General features: G+C 49.7%; 1 protein-coding gene across 1 annotated transcript in view; it reads right to left on the bottom strand.

The window, feature by feature from the left end:
- Positions 1 to 1,750: 1,750 nt before the first annotated feature.
- Positions 1,751 to 22,822, bottom strand: part of LOC128723191 (hemicentin-1) — a 34,540-nt gene continuing 13,468 nt past the window's right edge. The window contains exons 2-16 of the mRNA XM_053816912.1: positions 17,110 to 17,451; positions 15,933 to 16,043; positions 15,644 to 15,847; positions 15,420 to 15,571; positions 13,771 to 13,915; positions 11,628 to 11,758; positions 9,290 to 9,449; positions 6,902 to 7,071; positions 6,575 to 6,698; positions 5,936 to 6,096; positions 5,460 to 5,601; positions 3,777 to 3,900; positions 3,454 to 3,704; positions 3,156 to 3,346; positions 1,751 to 2,289 (exon numbers count right to left, since the gene is read on the bottom strand). Of these exons, the coding sequence (XP_053672887.1) occupies positions 2,047 to 2,289; positions 3,156 to 3,346; positions 3,454 to 3,704; positions 3,777 to 3,900; positions 5,460 to 5,601; positions 5,936 to 6,096; positions 6,575 to 6,698; positions 6,902 to 7,071; positions 9,290 to 9,449; positions 11,628 to 11,758; positions 13,771 to 13,915; positions 15,420 to 15,571; positions 15,644 to 15,847; positions 15,933 to 16,043; positions 17,110 to 17,451 (2,651 nt within the window). The 3' untranslated portion in view covers positions 1,751 to 2,046. The remainder of the gene's footprint in view (positions 2,290 to 3,155; positions 3,347 to 3,453; positions 3,705 to 3,776; positions 3,901 to 5,459; positions 5,602 to 5,935; positions 6,097 to 6,574; positions 6,699 to 6,901; positions 7,072 to 9,289; positions 9,450 to 11,627; positions 11,759 to 13,770; positions 13,916 to 15,419; positions 15,572 to 15,643; positions 15,848 to 15,932; positions 16,044 to 17,109; positions 17,452 to 22,822) is intronic.

Raw genomic sequence — 22,822 nt, 5'->3', positions numbered from 1 at the left:
TGGTGGGAAGTGAAGGGATAAAAGACATCATTGAGCCACACAAGGGCCAGTGTTTTGTTTTGTCGTTCGACATGTTTATTTCATTGCTTTCAGTTCATTGAATGGAAAAGGAGTGCATGCTTTAGAAGTATGTGATCAATTCATGCTGATGACGAAAATAATGAGCAAGCAACAGAACAATCCAGCGACCGGACGTTTTTTGATCGTACTTGTGTGTGCTTGATTTAGGTCCTTAAATTTAAAGCATTCAATTTCATCACTGCTCTCGTTATCCTTTTCCTCAACTCACCATTTTCTTCTCTGTTCTACATAGGAAAAATAATTCGTCTATTCAGTGTATCCGTAATCATGCGGTTTTTGTTAAAAGAACAAATATTTACATTTGTCTGTAATTTTGGGCTCCTTTTTCCACTGGAACTGCGTCTATTTCTGCCAAATGCAGTTTAATAAACCTAGAAAAACCGTTCGCCGGTACAACCAAGAGCCACTTTCAGCACGAAAGCGAACTAATTGCTTTGACTTCGAGGTTTTGCTTTACTGATAAGGCGTGGATTCGGAAATTTCGCGATTTGCGGTTTTATGCATAAATAAGCAACGTACACGCAACAGCCGTTTAACTCTGACCTTTGTTCCAATCGCATAAATTTCTTTCATCATCACGCTTTGTGCCACATTTCTTTCCACTGCAATGAAATAAAATCAATAAATGAATAAGAAAAAAAACCACATCCACCAACTATGGGAAATCATATATCCGTTTATTTATGTATTCTTTTGTTTCTTTTTTTCCTCGCTTACACTATTTCCTCACCGTTTTTTTAATAGTTTTCTTCGGCTTTCCACGCGTCCGCTTATTGTTTGGTAGTTTTTTTTTCTCCAACGCCCACCGACCCACCCACAAGCGTCCTGGCCACGGCCGGAAACGGTCACTCTAATCGCTAATTCGTTACACGCATCGCCCCCGTGGGCGTTCGATTTTCACTATGCTGGAAAATCATACCGCGGAATCGTTACAGCACCCGACACAAACGAAGAAAAAACGAAAAACACAAGAATTTCCTAGTAACCTCTTGACTTTCGCCCGATGAATTTGCTACTCGCTACGACACTCCCTAGGGATTTTGGTTTTTGTACAATGATAGAAACAACGTGACACGGCCTGGATGACCACCTGACGGTTGCTGGGCCGTTCAAGTGTCCATTCGAAATCGGAACGCTCAGAAAAGCCCCTAGCCTTAGTAAACCTGCAGGACCTTATGGTGGCCCCACAGTGAAATGGGGCTGTTTTGAGCCACACATACGAAATTCGACCCGCAGCACCTATGAGGGCTGTTGTCCCAATCGCAACAGAGCTGTGGCCTATCGATCTGTCACCTTCATATCCTGGACGATTTTCACCTCATGTTCACCGGGCGCGATCGTTGCAACTTTCCGGTCGCTTTTTTTGCCTCCTTTCGTTTGTTGTTGCGTACGCTTATTGTCCAGTCATTAAACGCAAACGTCTTGGATACGCGAAACACCGAGAGTCTGGTGTTTGGTGAGGTGTCTACGTCTGAGGGCCTTTTCCCGGGATACTACGCGATATTTACAAGTACATCGATGGCACGATGGGAAGGGACGATAAATGGAGGGAGGGTGACGAGAAGGGATCATGTACCCATGGGGTGCACAACTTGTGGGCGAAGGACCACACTTACATTACCTCTAACTGGATGTGATGGATTTGGAAAGATGGAATTTGGGGGTGGACTAAAATGATCGCGAAATTCGTTCCAATTTCCACCCGCGCTCTCTACAACGAAGGCTCTCTACGTTAGCTACGCGTAAACGAACATACACACACACGCTTTCTCTTTCGCTTTTCATCTTCTCTCTCTCTCTATCGCGGTTTAGCTCCACATCTCACAGACAACCGCGTGCAGCGTGATGGATCCAGCCAGGGATGGATATGGTTAGCGAAGGATCTTCAGCGGAAGGATATGCTCCTGGCTGCCCATCGATCGCCACACACACATGCACTCACTCACACTAGCACACACACACACTTTATATACAACTTTCCTGTATTCGGTTGGATGTGGTGACCACCTCGGGCCGAAACCGGTACTCGTTCAACGTCGAGGTGACGAGCGATTGCGAGGCCGGACTGCTGAGAAGACTCCCGACGGCACCGACGCCGGTCACGGACATCGACGGTAGTGGCAGGGTGGCCGTCGACGCCTGCTGGCTAAGGGGGCTGAGTGTCGACGTGACGCTGCTGTTGTGTGTCCTGCCCAGGGTGGCGTAGCTCTGTGGGAGTTGTGAGATGAAAAGTGAAAGAAAACAACTCGTCAGAAACCCGTCAGCATCCAGTGGCAGTGGAAACCGTGCGGACCTTAACACTTTGAATGCCGCGTCACCCTGAAAGAGAGTGACGGTATTTATTCCAGGATGCCATGTCACCCATTTTTGGATGACGGCAAAAACGCTTGGTTTTAACGTGCAATTTTGGAATATCTGGATCAGCTATTATTATTAAATATCAAATTTATGGCCAAACAGAAATACGAATGAACGTAGAGAATTAGAGCCGGTACAACCGTGGCTTTGACATATGAGCGGGAAACGCTTGAAAAGTGGCATTCTGTGGAATTTCCTTAAAAACACAAGGTGTTAAACAAGCGCCTTGAAGGTGCACGGATTCTATTCAACTGCAACATTAGCCTACTAAGCGTTAGATAAGCTCTCTTATTCAAGGAAGTTGCATACGTTCTCTTTCATCGGGCTTGCTTCAAACAGCAATGGCAGGAGCGCTGCAAGCTTTCCAAGGGTCTTAAGGCAACTCACAAACCCATCAAGGAGTGCCACTCATGTACATGCTGCATCTTCCTCCAAAACCCATGTCTCCTACACAGCCATAAGAGACATTCTAAGCACCGGAAGCTTATCGAAGGAAACAACTCCCACCGATTGATGCACAGATTCTAGTGGGAGTGAAGAATAAAAAAAGGCCTCCATCACCAGCAAATAATTGGTGGCGAATTAACAGCGAGGTTGATAAGCTGCCTGCGTCATCGTATCCTTCCACAAATCGCCTTCAGTTCCACGCCACAAGGACTATTTCCAAACACGCCGACCAGGAAAACCTCAACCTCCTGTAAGCCAGTGATACTTACGATTTGCTTGCTGGGTTTGAACGAATAATGGTGCACCTCAGTGGTCGAACCGGTCAGTGAGGCTAAACTCGCGCCATCACAGTGCCGTTCGTCCTCGTGCAGCAAATGTTCACCACCGTTGCGGTGTATTAACCGTGCCGATGGACTGCGGAACAACGGCGTCGGTAGTGTCGTCTTCGGAGGTCGTCGTTCTGCAAAAAGGAGGATGCAAACACACAAAAAAAACATTAGCCCCCCAGTCAGAAAGGACCCACCACGTCTTTGTGACTTGAGCTTCCACCGTACAGACTACACTTACCGTACTGGTTCGGTATCACGTCCGGGTCGGTTTCATCCCCATCCGGAAGGTCAGCACCCATCGTGGGACTACCGCGGCATCCAATCCCACCACCACCTCCACCGCCACTGGCACCACCGAGGCCAACCAAGGGCGTCTGAATGCCGGTTGGGTCGTGCGTTTGGTGATGTGGCCCAGCCGAGTCCAGCTGACAGTCGGGTGTCGCCGTCAGCTGAGCGCTTTTGGTGGGCTTTAGCTTTTTGGTCGTGTTCCTGTGGAAAACAGGTCGTGTGAGTTGGGGGAATGTAACATCCCAAGAGCCAAAGAGAAGAAGGAGTACTTACTTGGCCGCGTGCCGCCGGTAGAGAGTCGCCAGGACGATGCAGACAACCGCGAACAGGATCGCCACCGTGAGCGTTAATGCGGCTAATACCGGTGATAAAGGAACATTCATAACGTTGGACACGCCTGCAATAAATCAGAGGGATGTGTGTGTGTGTGAGAAAAAGAAAAAGAACCGAACTCTCTGCAAGGACTTTCGTGCGGGGCTTTCGTACGTAATCGCACGCACGTGTGCGCGTACAGTGGTGGACGAAGCTTTTGCACCTCGCGTGTGCTCTGATGGCGTTTCAGGTCGCTTAATCCAATGGCCTTTTCTGCAAACCAGCCTACTGCTTTGTCCACTCGCATTGTACGCACATTCTATCGCACCGTTCGGCTTGCCACAGGGACACTTTCGGTCGTCCTTTCAGTCGTCCTTTGCGTGGGGCAAATTTTGAGCTCGCGTTCGAAAACCCACCACAAACACCCCGTCATCGCTGGCGGCTGGAAATTAATCCGGGTCTCGGTGCCAGCAAAATCCGGTCTTCATGCGTGTGTGTGTGTGTGTGTGAACAGCTCGCCAGGACGACATTAGAACCGATCGGCCCACTGGAGCAGCCTCTACATATGTTGTCCAGGGTTTTGGCCCACGCTAAGCCACAGACGGTACTTTGCAATAAACTATTTAGCCCTCTGTGCCCTCCGGCGTGGCGGCTCTCATCTTCATTACCCTCGGAACAGCACCCAGTGGACCTCTTTTCGTCCTTCCCGTCCGCTGATCATTTCCCACCGTACGAGGATAAGCATCAAATTTATTATTAACGTCCCCGGGATCTCATTAATTTCAACCCGAAGAGCCACCCGAAGAAATTGCCTCAAAAGCGGCCGGACACCGTAATCCCGGGCGCAAACATGACGCCCTGTCTCTCTCTCTCGCTCTCTCTCTCTCGGAGGTCCTTTCGAGCTGGGTTCGCTTGATCCGGTGGCGAAAACCATTCATCACGTTTCTTTGACCATTCAGGGGTCGGCGAGTCAGTGCGACTGAGGAAAACCAAGCATCTGCCATCCAGTAGGGGAAAAGTCACCAAACAGCCAGACCGGCCACTTTAATCCCTCCATCGAGAGAGAGAGAGAGAGAGAGAGAGAGAGAGAGAGAGAACCGCTCGGAACTGGTCTGCTCGCGTGTTTTTCTCAGGTGGCGTTTAGACGCGGCCAAACGAACAAAAGCCATCGCATCGTCAGGTGAGAGATGCTAGAAAAAAGCCCCGATCTCGCTTCCATTATCGGAGACGCCATAACGATGTCCCTTAACGGTGAAGAAAGGAGTGTGAGAGAGAGAGAAAAAAACAACAACGGAAAGTCGCTAAGCCGCTTTTCCGGCGGTGTTCGTGTCAAGTGACACCGCGGGTAGGAATAGTTAGTGTGCCCTGCACTCGGTGGGCTTTATCTTCTGCTGGGTTGGGAGTACCGACGCCACCGGATTAACCGTGTGTGTGCGTGTGTATGTGTGCACGCGTGTGTGTGTAGGTGACTTTGATGTAGACGTGGACAAATTGTAATGAGCTTTTGCGCACCGTTCCGCGAGGACAATTCGTTTCAAAAAGGGAGTTTTTTTGTCAATCGAACCAACTCAACACCAAAAGACGAATGTCCTGGCTCATCTGCTTCACCACCCACTCCCTCCCACTCCCTCCCATGATACTTACCGGTGTGTTTGGCCACACCCTTGAAGGTGATATCGTCTATTATGACCGGCTCGGAGCGGCCCTTGGCATTGGCGGCGAACAGAATGATGCGGTACGAGCTGCCCGGTTCGAGATTATCTATAAAGAACTGCACCGGTGGGTGCTGGAAAACGCATACAGTGTTAGTGGGGCCATCTTTTTGAGGGTGGTAGGCTGCACCAGCATCTGCACCCACGTGCTGTCGATTGCACAAAAGAGGATTTGCACGCGTGTCTCAGCATCCTTGAGGACGTTCGCGTACGTTCCGTTTTCGGTAGAAACCAGTCTCTGTGGGAAGCTCTAGAGGCTTCCCTCCGAAGATACCTGGTATATTGCAGACTGGCCTCGGCACCAGGGCCAGGGCGAATGAAAATGAGATTTTTGTCCGCTCGAGCGGAAAATGTAAGCGAAACAATCGACAGCAACGCGGTGGTGTTTCAGCCATGAAAATGACATACCTGTAAGCTTAGGTTTCTAACTAATCGCAGGACGGGCACTTCCACCAGCTCGAGCAGAAACATTTGCGGCAGACCACCGTCGAAGCCCTCGATGCACTCGATGTGCAGCGAATCGGCCGATTGATTCGACACGGAGCAGTTCTGCAGCGCGAACGGGCGTCCTGAAATGGTAGGTTGTGGAGGAAAACACACATACAGACGATCAAACACACATACAGGATGATAAGAATCGAACCGAACTTCACACTCGAATGCCGAACGTGTTGCAATCATGCACATTTGCTTGTCGTTTTTTTTTTCTCTCTAATGCTTCTTCCTCGTGTGTGAGAGGGCGTTTTTTCTTGCTTCATCCCCATCCATTTTTCTAATTCCCCCACCCCCGATCATCAGAAAGGGATCGTATGGGAGTGGGTTCGAGGCAAGCTGCACTCTCGATTGTTCGTTATGTTGCAAACACCTTTCAGCTGAAGCACCAGGCTGGACCGCTCTCGATTATATGGCGTTTTAATTAAATTCCACAGCCGTCCCAATTTTCGCAAACCCTCCAGCATCGGCCATTTTCCGAGCCAACCTGCGGCCAGTGGTTGCCAATCCGTAAAGTGGAGCGTAACCCAGCACCAGTCCGTTCCCAAAACCTACCTGCAGCGACAACCTGGAAGACGCAGGGCGACTTTTGCACACCGATCGCGTTCCGGCCCCAGCAGGATATCGTACCGTAGTCCAGATCGGATGTCGGCGTGTAATTAAGCCTCGATAGACCGGTCTAAAAGAAGGATATCAAGAAGAAAAAAATGTGTGAAAAAGAGAACACGCACACACACAGACACCGTGTTCCAATCGACATTAGACACCACCAGATGGCGTTTCGATTGCATCATCGGTCCGGTTTGTTTTTCTAATTATTTTCCTTCATCCACTAGGTGAGTCCTTGCTCGCCGGATTGTATGCGTGCGTGTGTGTTTTTACCTCGCTCGAGTGCAATCGGGACGGTAGCTCCGTCTGTTCGCCGGAGGAGTTGAATGTCCAGTGGAAGGAATCGGCTGGCGGAGACGCGTCAACTTCGCACTTGAGTTGGAGCGTTTCGTGCTTCAGCGCGCCCAGAAGCTCCTCGCGGTCGACTGCACAAACGGGTGCATCTGTGTACAGAGAGAAAGAAAGGTCAATTAGTTGGGTCGCTTGCAAAGTGTCGTTTCCTGGCGTGAAGGTTGCGGAAACCCAGCAGGTTGATAGGCCGCGGTTAGCCAACGGATGTGGACGAAGGCAAATACAAATCGAGGACACACCAGAAGAGAGTTGAGTCGAACATTCACATCTTCATCGGGGACGCATTCGTGCTTTTTGCATGCTGCAACTCATCCCGTTCTAAACTGGCCATTTTAAACGGATTTTATTTGGCGAATAAGCCGTCTCAGACTGGGTCAATTTTCGACCTCATTGCGAGTCATTTGCGCTCAAATTACAACATTGTTTGCGGGCAAACAGCACATCCTTACGAATCCTATTGCCCGTGATCGATCGTTCACTCGAATTAATTCGCAAAACTTTCGCAATCAATTTTTCCCCACAACAACAACTGGCGAACATATCTCCCGTGGGTGGGATTTAAATACAGCACAATAAAAGCCCTGCCTGCCGACGAGTGGTTGGTGGAAAATCAAAGAAATTAGCACAAAAAAACAATCACCCACCCACGAGTGTTCTGCCATTTCGCATCGTGCGCTAATTGACTGTGAAGCGTGCGTCGGACCGAATCAGTGGTAAATTTGGCAACAAACGCAAACGCAGCCAAGCTTCAGGATCGAACGCGTTGTGTTCGATTCCCAGCGGAGTCCCATACGTGGCCACCCACGTGGGTGGGCGTAAAATCAAACTGCGTAATTTCTGATTTACATCCATTTCTGACAAACAAATTATTTGCCGATCCGGGACGGAAATCGGGAAACGCGAGGATCGTGGGCATCCCGCGTTCTCGCGATTCATTCGATTATTGTGACTGATTGCGGCACCCGCAAAAATTTATCGGATTTATCGAAACGTGAACAAAATCCGGAAAACCCACTCGATCCCGTATAACGTTCCGGTCCACTTTTGGGGGGTTTTGGTCGAGCTGAGTGGATCGGCCGTGGATGCGCCATTAAGGGTTGTGAAAGTCACCCCTTGTGAATAATGCGCAACCCGGAAATCGGCAAGCTAGGTGAGGTCGGGCGGCCATAGCGTCATATTTCAACTGGGCCGGTCAGTTTGGTCAAAAACCCGCTGAATTAACAGAGATTCCCGGACAGAGACCAACCCACCGGACGTTGGGTGGCGGTGATACTTCAATTACAGCTCGTTGCGGTGCTGTTTTCACGAAATGGGAGCAAAATGCTACAAAGTGGCTCAAGCGTGGGTTCTCCGATTAACGGGTGATTGAAAAGAATGTAAAAAGGCTGCCCATCCATCCGTGCCGCATGGTTGGTGGATGCGTTTATTTGGCGGCAATTTACGGAGAATAAAATTCCGCCCCGAAATTCCCAGGCCCAGACAGAAGCGGGGTTGAGCAAAATCGAACCATTGCGTTCGGTAAATATTCATGTGTGAAATTAAATTCGATGCGAGAACAAAACACCACGAAACACCGCCACCGAGAAAGTGGTTGCAATTTGCGGAACATGGTGCGGTTTTGTAACCCGGTGGAAAATCAAACAAAGAAAAAACAACCCCCTAGCCTTGGTGGCAAGCGTCCGGGAAAATTGGTACCGACAGTCGAAGTGGGTGGGATGAAAGCTGAACAAAAAACTGGTCGAACGGTATCCAAAAAAAAAAAGAAAGAAAGAAAACAAATAGAGAAAACACTCGTGCTCGTGCTGGGAAAACAAGCGAAGGTGCGAGCGCTCGTTTTGGGTGGTCGCGTTCAATGGGATGTTTTGGGTGGGCGGGGGACGATAGAGCAGGTGGCAGACGGGGGAACAAAACAGGGAGGGCCTCATTTGTTGAAGGGGCCAACCGCTCCAACCACCGAAAGCCCCACCGGGACCCGGCGGAGTTAATGAAATTTCATTTCATTTACAATAATGCCCCCAAATGAATCCGTTCCAGTCGTTTTGCTCGGGTGACTTCATTCAAACTGGGACCGGGTGGGTCCTTGTTTCGGGTTGGGCCACCGGGAGGTGGGTGTGGGAAAACCCGCAAAGAATGTCGACTCCGACAGTCCGCTAGAAAAACAGAGCATGAGAGAGAGAGAGCAAAAAGCTCAACACGAAGAGCTTCATCTTCGAACGAAAGAAGAAAAAAAACCCCAGCAAAGCAGTGAAGTGAAGAGGGTCCTTTTTTCCCCATCTGTCGAAGGATGTTGGAGTACCAGCGCATACTTACAGCGCACGCGAAGTGTGACGTGATTGCTCGTCCCACGGCCCTCGGTGTTGGCCGCCATACAGGTGTAGTCGCCGGCCAGGCTCCGAGATACGCCCTGCAACGCCAGCGAGTGGTCAGACAGGATGATGCCAGCTGTGACGTTGTAATGGAGCTCGTTACCCTGTGAACGACAGCGAGAGAGAGAGAGAGAGAGAGAGAGAGAGTGTGTGAGCTGAAAATGCAGATGATGGCACGCAAATGGATGGTGTCACCCCATGGCTAAAGCGTCGAAACAGCCGGTAACGCAAGGCTCGCAAGGTGATGGAAATGAGGGCTACCAACACCAGAAACAATCCCACTCGTACGGCAGCTTCTTTTACACGGCGTTTGCATTCATTTCGTCTTTCCTTTTCTTAACACGGGCTCTCTGTTGTACGCGCGCCATCAACCCAGCAGCAAACGAGCGACGCTTGTGGTTGCGAAACCACGGGAAGAGAATTCGCGCACTTGGCACACACGGGAAGGAGCGTAATTGAAGGTGAAAAATTTACACAAACCACAACCAACCCCACCTCCCAGTGGGTGGGTGGGAATTGAATTATTTACTCAGCCCGCTTTTTAATAAGATCGCGCGGAAACGCAAAGCACCGAAGCGCGACTCGCGGCACAGAGAGTGAGAGAGAGAAAGAGACCAGGATTTCCACGCACATGTTGGGCGTTGTTTTTGGGGAGAGGAGATCTTCGGGAGGGCCTTGGGTGGGTGGATACGGTTCCGGTTAATTGTAATCCACCGGCATCGCGGCTGGCACGCAGGATCTAGCGATTATGCATGTACCGGTGGCGGATAATCCGCGGCCGACTTCAAACGCGATGGATTCCGGGGCGTCGTAGCCGGCATATGCCTTGGCGGGTTTATTTGCTTGGGTGAGCCACCCTGTGGTACGGAGGCGGCGGTTGAGGCCACATTTTTTGGGCCGAAATTGTTAATTATTTCGTCTGCGAGACATCATCACTGTTCGGTGCGTGGAATCGGCAACCAGGAGCCGGGATGGGTTGTTGTGGGCTTGAATTAAAGCCACACCGGTTCATGCGGCTTTTTGTTGAATTATGTCGGCCTCGTTTCCTTCGTTTCAGTCAGTCATACGCCCACGGTGGAACTTACACAATGCTTGAGCTCGAAGGACGAGAGTAGGTTTGAAAGGTTCGTAAACGTACATTAGACGTTTTGTAACACTAATTGACATTTTGGTTGTAATTGTTTAAAGCTTTAAGCCTATGGTGGTCTTCATTTGAAAATGGGCGCGTCTGTAAGCATCTGAAGGACACGGAAATATACGAAGCATCCTTTTAAAACATCAACCCGGAAAGTTTTCAAGCACGGGGAGCTTTAAATTAACGGGTTCATTTTTGCCATAACTTTTGTTTGCCCATCCAGCAAGCTATCAACAATATTTTTATTGACTTTTCACACTAGCACAGCCAATGCGATTAGAAATATCGCAGGAAGAAAGCGAAGGAAAGCTTACAGCTTCCCGGAAATAGTCTGTTGCAGCCCAAAGAACCGTCGGGTAAGCGATTCAAGGTTCATCACATCGATCCCCACCGGAACAACGCCGTGAGGTATGATTTAATTCAATCCCGTGCTCCGACTACGCTGCATTAACTCATTTTCCGTCCCAGTGTGTGCGCACAAGGACGAACGAAAAAGGGATGTTTTTTTTCTACATCCCCAAGATGCCCCCATAACGAAGAACGTACCGGCATAATAAGACACTTTGCGGCCAAACCCACTTAGCTGCAGACGCTGCTGGTGGTTTCCTTCGGTTGCCGGCTCCTCGGAGGGTTCTGGAACGACCTGAACCCAAGACCCAGGTCCTAACGAACGCCATAAAGCACGCAATTCTCCGGTCTCATTTGCAACACGCGCCCGGTGCGCAAAATTCCATTTACAACCAATCCTCCTGGTGGTTAGGCAAATCAAAAACCACAACGCCTTCGTGTCCTTCGTGCGGTTGCAAGGACTCGTCCCCACTGGTCGCGGACTTCCATCATCCGCTAAACTCACGCTCTCTCACACACATACACACCCACGGAAGCATCCTTCTTGGGGGTGTTTGGAGCAAAAGAAGGCAAAAAAACCTCCACCCAAGCACACCGAATAGTCGGAAAAACGGCCAAGAGGGTCCATTTTTTTATCTGCTGAGCGTGCGATTTCGAAAGGACCGCGGGCTCCCACTCGTGTATGGGGCTTCCATGCCGTTTTATGGATACGCGAGTCCTTGCAGTCCTTGCAGTCCTTGCAGTCCTTGCTGCCTTAAGGGGGCCTGGAAAATGGAACAAATACCACCATCATACTTACATTGTGATACCAGGCCAGTTTGTACGGTTTCGGGTTCGATTGGATGTGGCAGTCGAAGTAGATGTCGTCGCCCTCCTTGATGTCGTCCGGGTTAAGGGATGAACCCATCTTGAGCGTCACGATCGGCATGTCTGTGAAGGAAAGCAAAAAAAAACCGGGTTCAAAATGACGGTGCGTCTTTGATGGCTTTTGGCTGGAGGCAAAATAAAACCACCGAAGAGTTGCATTTTACCCCCATCCGGAGGCCATGATGGAAAACAAAAACACAGCGAAAAAAAAAATCAAACATCCATAACAAACATCACAGCCAAGTCAAAAGTAACGAGTCTGGAAAGATCCGAATTCGACACCACCAGCAAAAAACTACTTCCCCACTGTTTCGCGAGCTAGTTGTAAAAATCATCCGGTAATCAAGGCACCAAGGTTGTTTCGTAAGGCACAATCTTACCAGCAAGTCCACTTCTCGCTTTATCTGCCACTTCACTCTCGAAGGCCTGAAACCTCCTTTCGGACGAAAGAGACCAACGATCATCGGGGGCAATGGATGCAAATGGTGGATGCTCGCTTTTTCCACCGAAGTCAGTGAGCCTGCTGCTCAAACCCGTAGCCTACGCAACATGTCGGTGATGGCTTTTATTACAGCGCCCATTCGCGTACCGAGGGTTTCCTGGCCGCAGGATCTAGCAGGCCATAAGGAGACAAGTTTTACGGGCTACTTGTCGTTGGCGCTCGTATCGCTTGTGTTCGGCTGTCGTTGTATGTGTGCGCTTCTTTCGATGCTGTTGCCATTCGTATTTATTTACGACCCACCTCAGTAGGCGAACTCTCACCTCGTCGCAAACCCGTGCAATCGAAGACCGAAAACCTTCGGAAGGATCGCCAGCCCAGAAGGAGTCTGGTTCTGCAAGTCCGCTGGTTAAGTGGCGGAAAGCCGAACGAAACGTAAGTTAAAAAGATACTCAACGCTGGAGAGAAGACTTCTCGAAAGGACAATTTCAAGTGTCTGCTTTTTATCATTTCACGGTTGCATAAACACGGCGAGCACGAAGCATAAATAGCAGACAACAAAAAAAACCCTACCTAAACACGCACACAAGCACTGGGGTAGTGATAAAAATGGAGAACTTGAACGAATGGCATTAAAAAAAATAAAGGAGAAAAAAGACCCTCACCCACCCACACACACAGGCAAAAAAGAAAGATGGCAAACAAAGCAACATTGCAAAAAAAATGGCCGCTTCCTCCTTCGATGGAAATGGCAACTTTTCCGAGTGGGAGTGGGTGTGGGAAGCCCAAGCGAAATAAGTTAATTTCCCGCTTTATGCTACAGTATTTATTAGATTTCGGGCTTCCATTCTCGATTTTGGTTGACGGTTCGCCCCGGGGGGTCGTTTCCGATGGCCGATTTATATGGTTGCGTCTCAATTAGGCCCTCCCATTGGGGTGGATTCTAAGGGCACCGCACCGCGAATAGTGATGATGGCGTCTTAGTTGGAGTTTAGCATTTATTGGCCGCAGTAAAAGCGCACACAGGAAGGTCTTTTTCGTTTGGGTTTTCGTTGGTTTTCTGCTTTCTGCCGCCAGCACACGAGCGCCCCGTTTTTATCGGCCCAGCGATCGAAACGACGGAAAGCGAATAAAACTGATAGGATGTTGTTCTTGGGCTGTAAATGAAATTCAATTTCCTCTGGCCTGGGCTCTGGGAGGGGGTTGTTTTCCGCGCATTTTACGGTGCCTTCTCTCCCTTCTCTGCCGGCTCAATTGATTCATTCCCGCGGATGCGTCCACCTCGGCCCGACTCAATCAGGGGCCGCGGGGAGATGAACATATTTTTTTTTTTGTTTTTCGCTTCTTTTGTTGATTTGCTCATTTTTCGCTCTCTCTCTCTCTCTCTCTCTCTCTCTCTCTCTCTCTCTCTCTCGCTCTCTCTTCTCGACGTGCAAGGAGGCAGCGGAGTGCAGTTGGGTGGTTGAAACGAAACCCATCCCCACTGTAAACGGAGAGTTTTCCAACGGTTCGGAAAATCCCTGCCCATAGGCCCATCGGCTCTGGGCATCGGATGAAGCAATTTTCCATTTAAATGTTTGAATGGATTTTCTTCCGCACTCGTAAAGCTATCCTCCCACTCTCCAGGGCTACTTACAATGCACCACCAGTCGCCACTTGTCCTCGATTGCGCTGTCCGGGATGAGCGGGTTCTCGGCCCGGCAAGTCAAATATTTGCCATCGTCGTCCACCGTCGGCGTGTACGATATAACGCTGAGCGATTGGTTGCCGTTGTCGGAAAACTGCGAACGGAAGGGAGAGCAAAAAAAAACGAAACAGAATGGTAGAAAGAAGACAAGAAGAAGGAGAAAAAGCTCGTGAAAGTGAGGCCATTCGAGAGTTGTTTCGCTCTACACCCAGCCGAGGCCCGGGAAAGTCGGGAAAATATAAGAAACATTATACATTGCAATCACGTTCCGGCGGGTACTTCGGGTTCCATTACTGCTGCAAAACCGGGCTGACACGATCTTCGACTCTATTTATACTTTGTATTGGATCAAGCTGCAACTAAGTGTGGCCACGCTGGGTGTGTGTGTGTGTGTGGCAATGGAGGCGCGACCGTCAGCAGTTTTTCCTTGCTCCTGCTGCAGTGCGCTTACGTCATAATGCGAATGAGCATATAAATTCGCTTGTCAACGAACGGTCTGATTCATTTACTTCCGCCAATTGCATACGCCAAGGAGAGCTGGTTTTTTTTTGTGTATTGTAATAAATGTTTTATCAAACCCCACCACCCATCGAACAAGTAAAAGCCCGAAAAAAAACCTAACCTTCACGTGGCAGATAACACCATCGAGCACTTGAACTAACGATATAAACTAGGCTATTTTGATTTAAATCCTAACGTCAAACCGCGCGTGTGGAATGTCATTTTCCCGACCTCACAGCGGCCAGCGTTGTTGCGATAATGAATATTAGCCGCCGGTCTTGTAGCCGAAAAAAAAGGTATAATCAACCTTGCATTTACCGCGTTTCCTGCGCACCAAATTGTGCAATGATTTATTTCACGTGCACCGGCACCGGATCGAGCAAATAGCGGCTATAATGATGCCCAATAATATACGCATGCTTAATCACGTGCGCACTCAATATTCACACAGGCCACCGGTGCAAACATGCATTGTCAAGAGGGGGTGGCCAACAGGACCGGCCCCAAAAAAACACAAAAACCAGCAGCATCCCAAACGCACGATGAAGCCACAGCCAAAACAGCAAACCCACTCGCAGCGCCTGATAATGGCTATCGAGAAATTGTTGATTAATAATTATTGCCGATTGGTTTCGCTAATTATTTCCTCCATTCCGCTCGGCTGCTGGGCGGTTTCGAAATCACGCGCCGTCCGTAATTATCGTGTGCGAGGAAATGCCATTCGACACCGGTGCGTGGCGTTGTGGGGTTTGATTTAAAATTAATATTTACCAATTTCTATTTACCGGCACGGTGCGGAAACTCGCGCGACGTTTCTCCCTTTTTCCAGCATCCCGGGGTGCGTTTTTGCTTCAATTATCACATCAAAGGCACGCCCGAAAACCGAGCCATGGTCAACGTTGTAGTGCGGTTTCGTGCGAAATGTTCTTCAAAAAGCAATTCCCTCAAAACACTGCACCAACCAAGGGAGCTGCTGCTGGTCGAATGGTGGTCGTGTGCCCTCAGAAGCTCACGCTTTGGCCTTTCTGATTCGAAATCGTACTGTTTGCTAGCCAAAAACCCGATCGTTCAAACTGCAAACCCACCGTCATACTTACATTCTTCGTCATCCGCTTCAACATCCGAGTGCCTTTCCACCACGAAATGACCGCCTCTGGGCGCGACCCGGAACTCTTGCATTCAATCTCGTACCGCTTGTCCGCGGAGACGAACTTCTCCTTGGCCATGATGTGTACGGCCACCGGTTTGACTGCGGAAGAAGATGAACCAGAGCGTTAGTTGGCCAACACGCCGAGTGCATCCCATCGTGTGCCATACTTACGGTTAACGTCCAGCACAACCACTTTGTTGTTGGGCGGCGTCAGGTTGGTATTACTCGCGACACACATGAGCCGTGCGTCCAGATGCTGCCGACCGATGTTTGGGTAGGACAGATGATTGACCGTCGTCCCGTCCGGGCGCGTTTCGAACGACTCATCGATGACGCTGTTGTCCAGGTACCAGGTAACGTTCGGCCGTGGTCGTCCTGTGGCAAGAAGGACATTGGGAAACATTGATCACCCCGGTTTGGGTGGTGAACGATCGATCAAACCCATCACCGTGTGACTTACCTCCTTTCACCTCGCATATCAGCGCAATATCGCTGCCCTCGCTGTACGGTTCGACCGTGTTGGCCTTTTCCCGGCGCCGCGAATCATAGATAATGGGCCGATCCGGTGGCACTGTGAAACGAACAACGGATGGGATGGATGGAATGAGATTCGTGGCCCCGTTTGGCGTTCTGTGACCACCTGCGGTCCTGCGACCCGAAGGGCCTTTATTGGGTTCCAGGTTCCCCTTTTTCGGGTGGAAAATCGGGGGAAACACCGTGCTCGTGGGAGGGTTTGGTTCGAGTTTATGGCAAGCAATAAAACCGGTGATGGCGTAAAGTATCGCCGTTCGTTTACACCGGATGGCCACTTCGCTATGGCAGCGAAACGGGCCGTGGGTCCCATTGGTTTGATTTAATGCCATAACCTCCCGTTGTGGGGGTGGAAATGATAATTAGCGAGATGCGCGAAAGGAACCGGCCCGGAAGGTTTCGTTATGTTTTTGCTATTGTTGCCGTACGTTAATCACGAATTTAATTTAAAGCGCAACGGTGTTACGATGCTCGGATGAAGCAGGTTAACAGATTTGATGGACAAAATTTGAGCATAAAAAACGTGTTGGTCTAGGGGTTTAGGAAGCTTTTGTGCAGTTTTGTTTGAAATAATCAGCATGCACGATATGGACCTCGAGTTGACATGGAAAGCATCTCAAAACGAAGCCCTCATTGAGCTTAGCATTTTGTATAGGTTTATAGCAATTGAACATATTTCCATGATTTTGATTATAGGCAAACGAAAAAAGCCTGAACTTTCCTTTATAAAACATATATGCCAGATAACAAAGAAAACAAAACAAGAAAAGATAAAGACGAGCCATGCATCGGCTCGATGAAAGAGCCTAAGTTGGGGCCTAAATAATTTAACAAAAGCAGGCATCTTTCACAAAACCGAACATTGCAAGTTGCAATGCAAAATACCAAAGCACCATCCAGCACGTCCAATTACTTCAATTATGCGCTTGCAGCATAATGGGAAAACACGTGGCACGCTACATTCACTTTTCGTCGCAACATCACAGGGAAACAATTCGCTCATAAGTTCATAAGCACGTGATTAACGTAACAACGGACAACCCGTTCTTGCCCTAAAACGGATGGTCCGTCCATCCAGATGGAGACGCCCAGTAACCCGCACGTACCTATGACGGTGAAGTTAATTTTGAGATTCCTCGTGGGCGAGTTGCGAAAGTCCACCCGGCACCGGTACATGCCCTCATCCGACAGCTTAATCTCGTCGACCAGCAGCTGTGCCGGGTGGGTGGTGGCCCGAAAGAAGGCCCGCTTGCCGAAGTACTTCTCGGAGGAGGAAAGCCGAGCCTGGGCCACCTGGCGGCCGCGCACGTCGAAGTTGTAGAGCGGTTCGTTGTCGTCCTCCTTGAACCACAGCACCATGTACACGGCATCGTCCCGCTCGAGCGGCGTTATGTCGCAGGGCAGGCTGGCCTGCTTGCCCAGCACTCCACTGACGGTCGTGATGGGAACTGAAAGCGAGAAAAGAGTGGAACAGGTCATTCATGGCCCATAAAGTGGTTAATTTGATTGAGCGACACAAAGCGACTCGGGGGCAACCCGGATCGTCGATCGAGCCGTGATACGTGTCCTGTTCCTGGCAACTAGACAACGTCCCAACGTCCGCTTATCAGCGTTGTGTCAATAACTTTAATTTCCCGTACGATGATTTTATCGCCTCGAAAGTGCGCCACGATTTACGGACCCCCTCGATGTGCTGGCCATTAAAAGGACGGCAAGCGTCATGGGCCAGGAAACTCCAAAACCGGTGAAGCTCGGTGAATCTGGAGGCCGGTTGATGGCTTTTCCGGCCACTAACCCACTGCTTCCGTTCCGGGTTTGAAAGGACTCCGGGAGCCATTCAGCCCGCACCTGATAAGCCGATAGCTATGTATGTATGTGTGTTTGTGGCTGAAGGCCAAGTGGGGTAACCCTCCGAGAAAAGGGGGTAAAAGTAGAGAAAGGCTTCGTGAAAATGGCTGCACATGAAACGAATTTTCCCACACGGCCAAACGGCTCATTTGGGTGACTAATTTCTACACGCTTTTACCCGACTCGACGGTGTCGATGTTTTTTTTGTTTTTTGTTTGTTTGTTTTGTTGATGGGGTGTACGCTTTCGAGCAGATGATTTTCATCCACTTTTCCTTCCCCACCCGACCGGGAGCAGATTGCACGGCTTGCATTTCCAACCGTTTGAACTTTATTTTATTACACTTCATTGTTATTGCTATGGCGCCCTCACGTCATAGCACCGGCCCAGCCCCTTTTCGATCCACCCACACGTCCAGCCGCTGATAAAGCGACCATCATCAATTCATAAACGCCACCTGTGCCAAACGATGGTGGTGGTGCTGCTGCTGAAAGCGCCCTTCGATCCGTACCGAGACTCTGAGTTCGTTTATTTATTTATTGCCAACCGACGACCCTTTTCCAGCTGGTGGTGTGAAGGGATGAGGGGTGGAGTTTGCAATTTTACATCCCCTTTCCGGTTTCTGCACCACCACGTGACAAACTCGACAAGCTCACCATGGATGCTGTTGACCCGACGCAAATACGGCGGTGGCTTTTGCAGCAAGAAAAATGACCCGTTTTTTAGCGTTTTTGCTTCCGGGACTAGGTTATTGATCGATGGAAATGCCGGCAGAAAACACCACTCGAGCGTGGCACGGCAACAGCTGATGGCGTTGATTCGCTCTTTCTAGAAGTGGGGAACATTTTGCACCCTTTCCGGAAAAGCAATTAGTGTGCGCGCGCGCGCTCGATCGTTTCGATCGGTGTTTCGCTCATGTCGAAGGATTCGTCAGTTTCGCGCTGCAAAAATGCACATGGAAAATAAGCCACCTCCAAGCGCGCCAAGTGCTCTCGGGAATAGGAATGGCCAATTTTCACATCCAACACGACTTTCCGTGAATGGGCGTAAACAAAAAGCTTTGCATTTTCCGCTCGGAACGTTTTGCAACGGAAATCTGGTGTAATAGAAAAGGGTTTTTGCTAGGTTGCTAACCAATCGCTTACAGTCGGACGGCAAACATAACGCGTCGGCGTAGTTCAATCATTCGATCGGACATATTACTTACGGCAAAAGGTTTTGATCGTCCTGGCCAGGGGTCGGCAAAGTCGGGCTCGCGGGCCCGAGAGATAATTTGTGTTGGCCTTATGAAGAGCCAATTATAAAGATTTAAGATTATTTTCTGTATCTATTAAAATTGCTGGTTGTACGTAATTTGAACCTCGGTTAGCAGAAATAAAAACCACATTTTTTTAAAATAAAAAACCAATCAAAGTGTTAATTTGTAGTTGCGCTGTATCATTCATTCTGCCTCGTCTTATTCACATGTTTGCAGATTTGTTTCATATGGCCCACAGTTTCAGGCTAATTTTAACTGTCCGGCCCTTTTGATAAAAACTGTGTCGACCCCTGGTACAGGCGATCGCTGGAAATCTAGAATTGAGCTTCCATACTGGATTGTTGCAGACTTTGAGGCCTTTTCTTGGGCAGAGGGACATTCAAAGCTCTTGAATTAAAAACACAAAGTGATAAGTTTGCCTTCTGGAGCGCTTCTGTTCGTTCAGCTCCAGATTGACGTTGTTTTACACTTAAACATTGGTCTGAAGCATTATTTAATAACATGGTTGACTTTGTATCTTCTTCTTCTTCTTCTTTACTGACCCGCTCACAATTGAACACGTCGTAATGTCATGGCCTACTTTGCTATGCTCAGCCAAAGGCTTTCATTACTTTTAATTACTCGTTGGTGGAAATGTTACTCGACTATCTGTCCAGGTGGTTACCTTGCTCCAGCGGATATATTGTTTTCCTCTGTCGGTCGGTTAGTGTGCCTTATTTTGTCCATTACTGCATTGATCATCTATTTTGTGCATTCTTTACTTGAGTGTGTGTCATTAAAGTCGGGCTTTTAGCAGACATTCTACACTAGCTCCAAAACCCGGCGAACGGGTGAACATGCGCCACTCAATGTGGGTGGGCCTCTCTTGTTTTTTTTTATTTTCCCACCCACATTCGGTGTTGGGAGGAAAGCGAACGGAAATAAGGTCACGGGGGTTGTGTGTTTTTTTTGTCTCTCTTCGCCGCGCACCGAAATCAAATTACAATTAGACGAATAATCATAACGGCACCAGTTTTCCGGCCTTCCCGTGAGCATAGTGGGTCCGTTTGATTTTCCCTTCGAGCGCTTTTTTTCTGGCTCGTAAGCCCGCTCGACCGTGCGCTCGTTAATCAATATTTACAAGGCCTCTCTCCAACCCCACCCAGAAAAGGGCTTCCGGCGAAGGCAAACTGTTCGGAGGAAATGCCGGAAAATCCCCCATTCGCAGGTAACAACGGCCTGACCACCTTTTCGGCGTTTGCCGGTGTGTTTGGACTCACGCGCGCACAGTCACCCACCCATCACCCACCGCAACCGAACCGAAGGGTGAAAACTACGCCCGTATTTCCCGGAACGGCATCGAACAACCCGAGCACGTCCGCGGGCCCGTTTTTAATTGCTGGCTGCGCGACCGGGCGATATTCGCGAAAAGAAATCAAACAAACCAGCAACGATGACGGCGTGAAGAATCGATGAACCTGATTATAGGGCCCCCAGCCATCCATCCATCCATCCGGAGGACGTCGTGGGCGGTGGTGGCCTTGCCTTCCCTTGAGCCCTTATTCTTTAGGCGGCTCTTCAGCTCTCGTTCGCCGGTTCGCTTAATTAATGGGACCGAATGATTTGTGTGTGAGTGGGGGGGTTGATTTTTTCTGCTTTTACCCTTTTCGAGGCCCACCCGAGTGGCGTTTCGGTTGTTTTCTCCTCACTTGGTTCATTTCATTTCCTCCACAGCCACCATAAATCAAACAGAACGCTGTCCGTGGATCGAATCGACCCAGGCCCGATTGCTGAATTGAGAATGCCCCACTCCAGGCCAGCCGTGATTCAATCGACCTCGGATCGAGAGGCCACACCAATCGATTGACTTCGATTCGTCATTAATTTGCTGCCGCGTCGCTTTGCGGTCGTCCAAACCGCTCGGTTTCGCGATGGGATTTTTTCCGCCCGTTAATAGCGCAAAAAAAAGAGGAACGAAAAGAGGTGAGACAGAAACGTCCCTCGTTTGGGTGGGCCCTGCTGGCCCATCATTGCGGTTGCGAAATGTGTCAAATATTTAAACCCACACGTCGTTGGGAGGCGGCGATCAAATATTAAACCCACCACGAGGCCGCTTTCCCGGCAGCTCGGTTTCGAGTTTTTTTTTGCCACACACCGCGACGCCAAATGTCTTAACCTTTATCAAGTTTAATCCATTGCCCGATCAAGCGCACTTTCGCTGTGAGTTTTTCAACGCTGGGAACGGGAAAATGGTTGAGGTGGGTGGTGGCAAGAACTCGTCCAAAATGAACCCAACCTCCCGACAGGCTCGTACTCGTCGACGCTCGAAAAGGGGCGAGCTTTGTTCAACCGGCCAACATCGATAGCTGCCGGTGGTTTTCTCCGTCCCGCGCCTGTGAAAATGCCCGTGGCCACCTCTTGGATATAGATATATATTTTTTTTATCTCTTACCCCGAATTTCCCAGCCCACCCTTCGGGAGCCTGTCGAAAAGTTTTCCCTCCAGCCCAGCGAGAGTGAAAGAATAAATAGCTTTCCCGAGGGCAAAGAGCGCACGAAGCGCCGAGGTCCCGGGAAAAAGAAAAGCGACGTCCGAGTGAACAAGCCCGTTGAAACGGTCGACGATTTCCGAGCAAAACCCCCCATTGTCAAGATCCCTGTCACAAGCCACCAGCCCAAGGAGCTGGGATAAAAGGGGTGCAAAATTTATTGATCGTGCGGACACATAATCTCGCTCGACCGGCGGAAAAGCGCCACCGGCGTTGCTGTTGGCACGTCGTTCGTTCGGCTTTAGGAGGCGGTGAGTTTGGAAAGCGGGAAAATTGGGAGCTTTTCCACCCAACGCCAAGTTTTTCACGAAGAGTGGATTTGCTACAGCTGCTCCGGGTGCAGCCGCACCGTATCGATATCCTGCGCTAAAAGGCAGGATCCCGGTCCTTGCTGAGGCCAGTGTGTGTGTGTGGGTAAAACCGCTCCGAAGGGATGGACACGGGACGATGGAGGACCCAAACACACCGTACCGGATGCGGTCTATTCTGGTTCGTTTTCTGTTCCACTCCGAGCGAGCGAATCCTTGCGCCCGGAATCGATCGATTGGCCGCATTTAGGAGCCGCAACACCCCAAAACGGGCGCTAACAAACCTCGGGTCAGCCTGCCAAGAAGCAGGACAAACCATGCCGCCTCGATTCTCGGACTCGAAGCACCCACAGGTCTTGACGCCAGCTGGCTCACGTCCTCAAGATGGCGACAATTTGCGAATCACCGCAACCGAAACCGAAACCCGTGGGTGTTTTTGTACAGCACAATGCAATGGACGCGTACGCGTTTGTGTATCCTTTTTTGGGGAGAGAGTTAATTTTCGGGGTTGGGATAAAACACCCGATACGGGTTACAAGCGATCGCGATTTACAACGCACTGTTGCGCGCGTTGCGGTTTGATTGTGGGGGGAAGATTCGATCGTCAGTGAAGCGTTTCAGCACGAGAATCGAAGCGGATCTGACCGAACACTTGCTGGCCAAAAATGTGCACCAGAAACACGCGATAAGCTCGTGGGGTTTTTTGGTAAAGCTTGTTCGCATTCATGATACGATCTTTACCACACTCGATTGAGGGTCGAACGCTTGATTGGCCGCCCAGCAAGTTGTTTTACGAGCCAAGCGTTTTTTTATAGAGAAACTCCACAAAATGCCACGATTCAAGCGTTTCTTGCTTATACGTCATAGCTTCGGTTGCTT

Source organism: Anopheles nili, chromosome 2 (genome assembly GCF_943737925.1).
Source record: "Anopheles nili chromosome 2, idAnoNiliSN_F5_01, whole genome shotgun sequence".
NCBI classification, from domain to species: Eukaryota; Metazoa; Arthropoda; class Insecta; order Diptera; family Culicidae; genus Anopheles; species Anopheles nili.
This window is presented reverse-complemented; position numbering and strand designations above follow the sequence as displayed.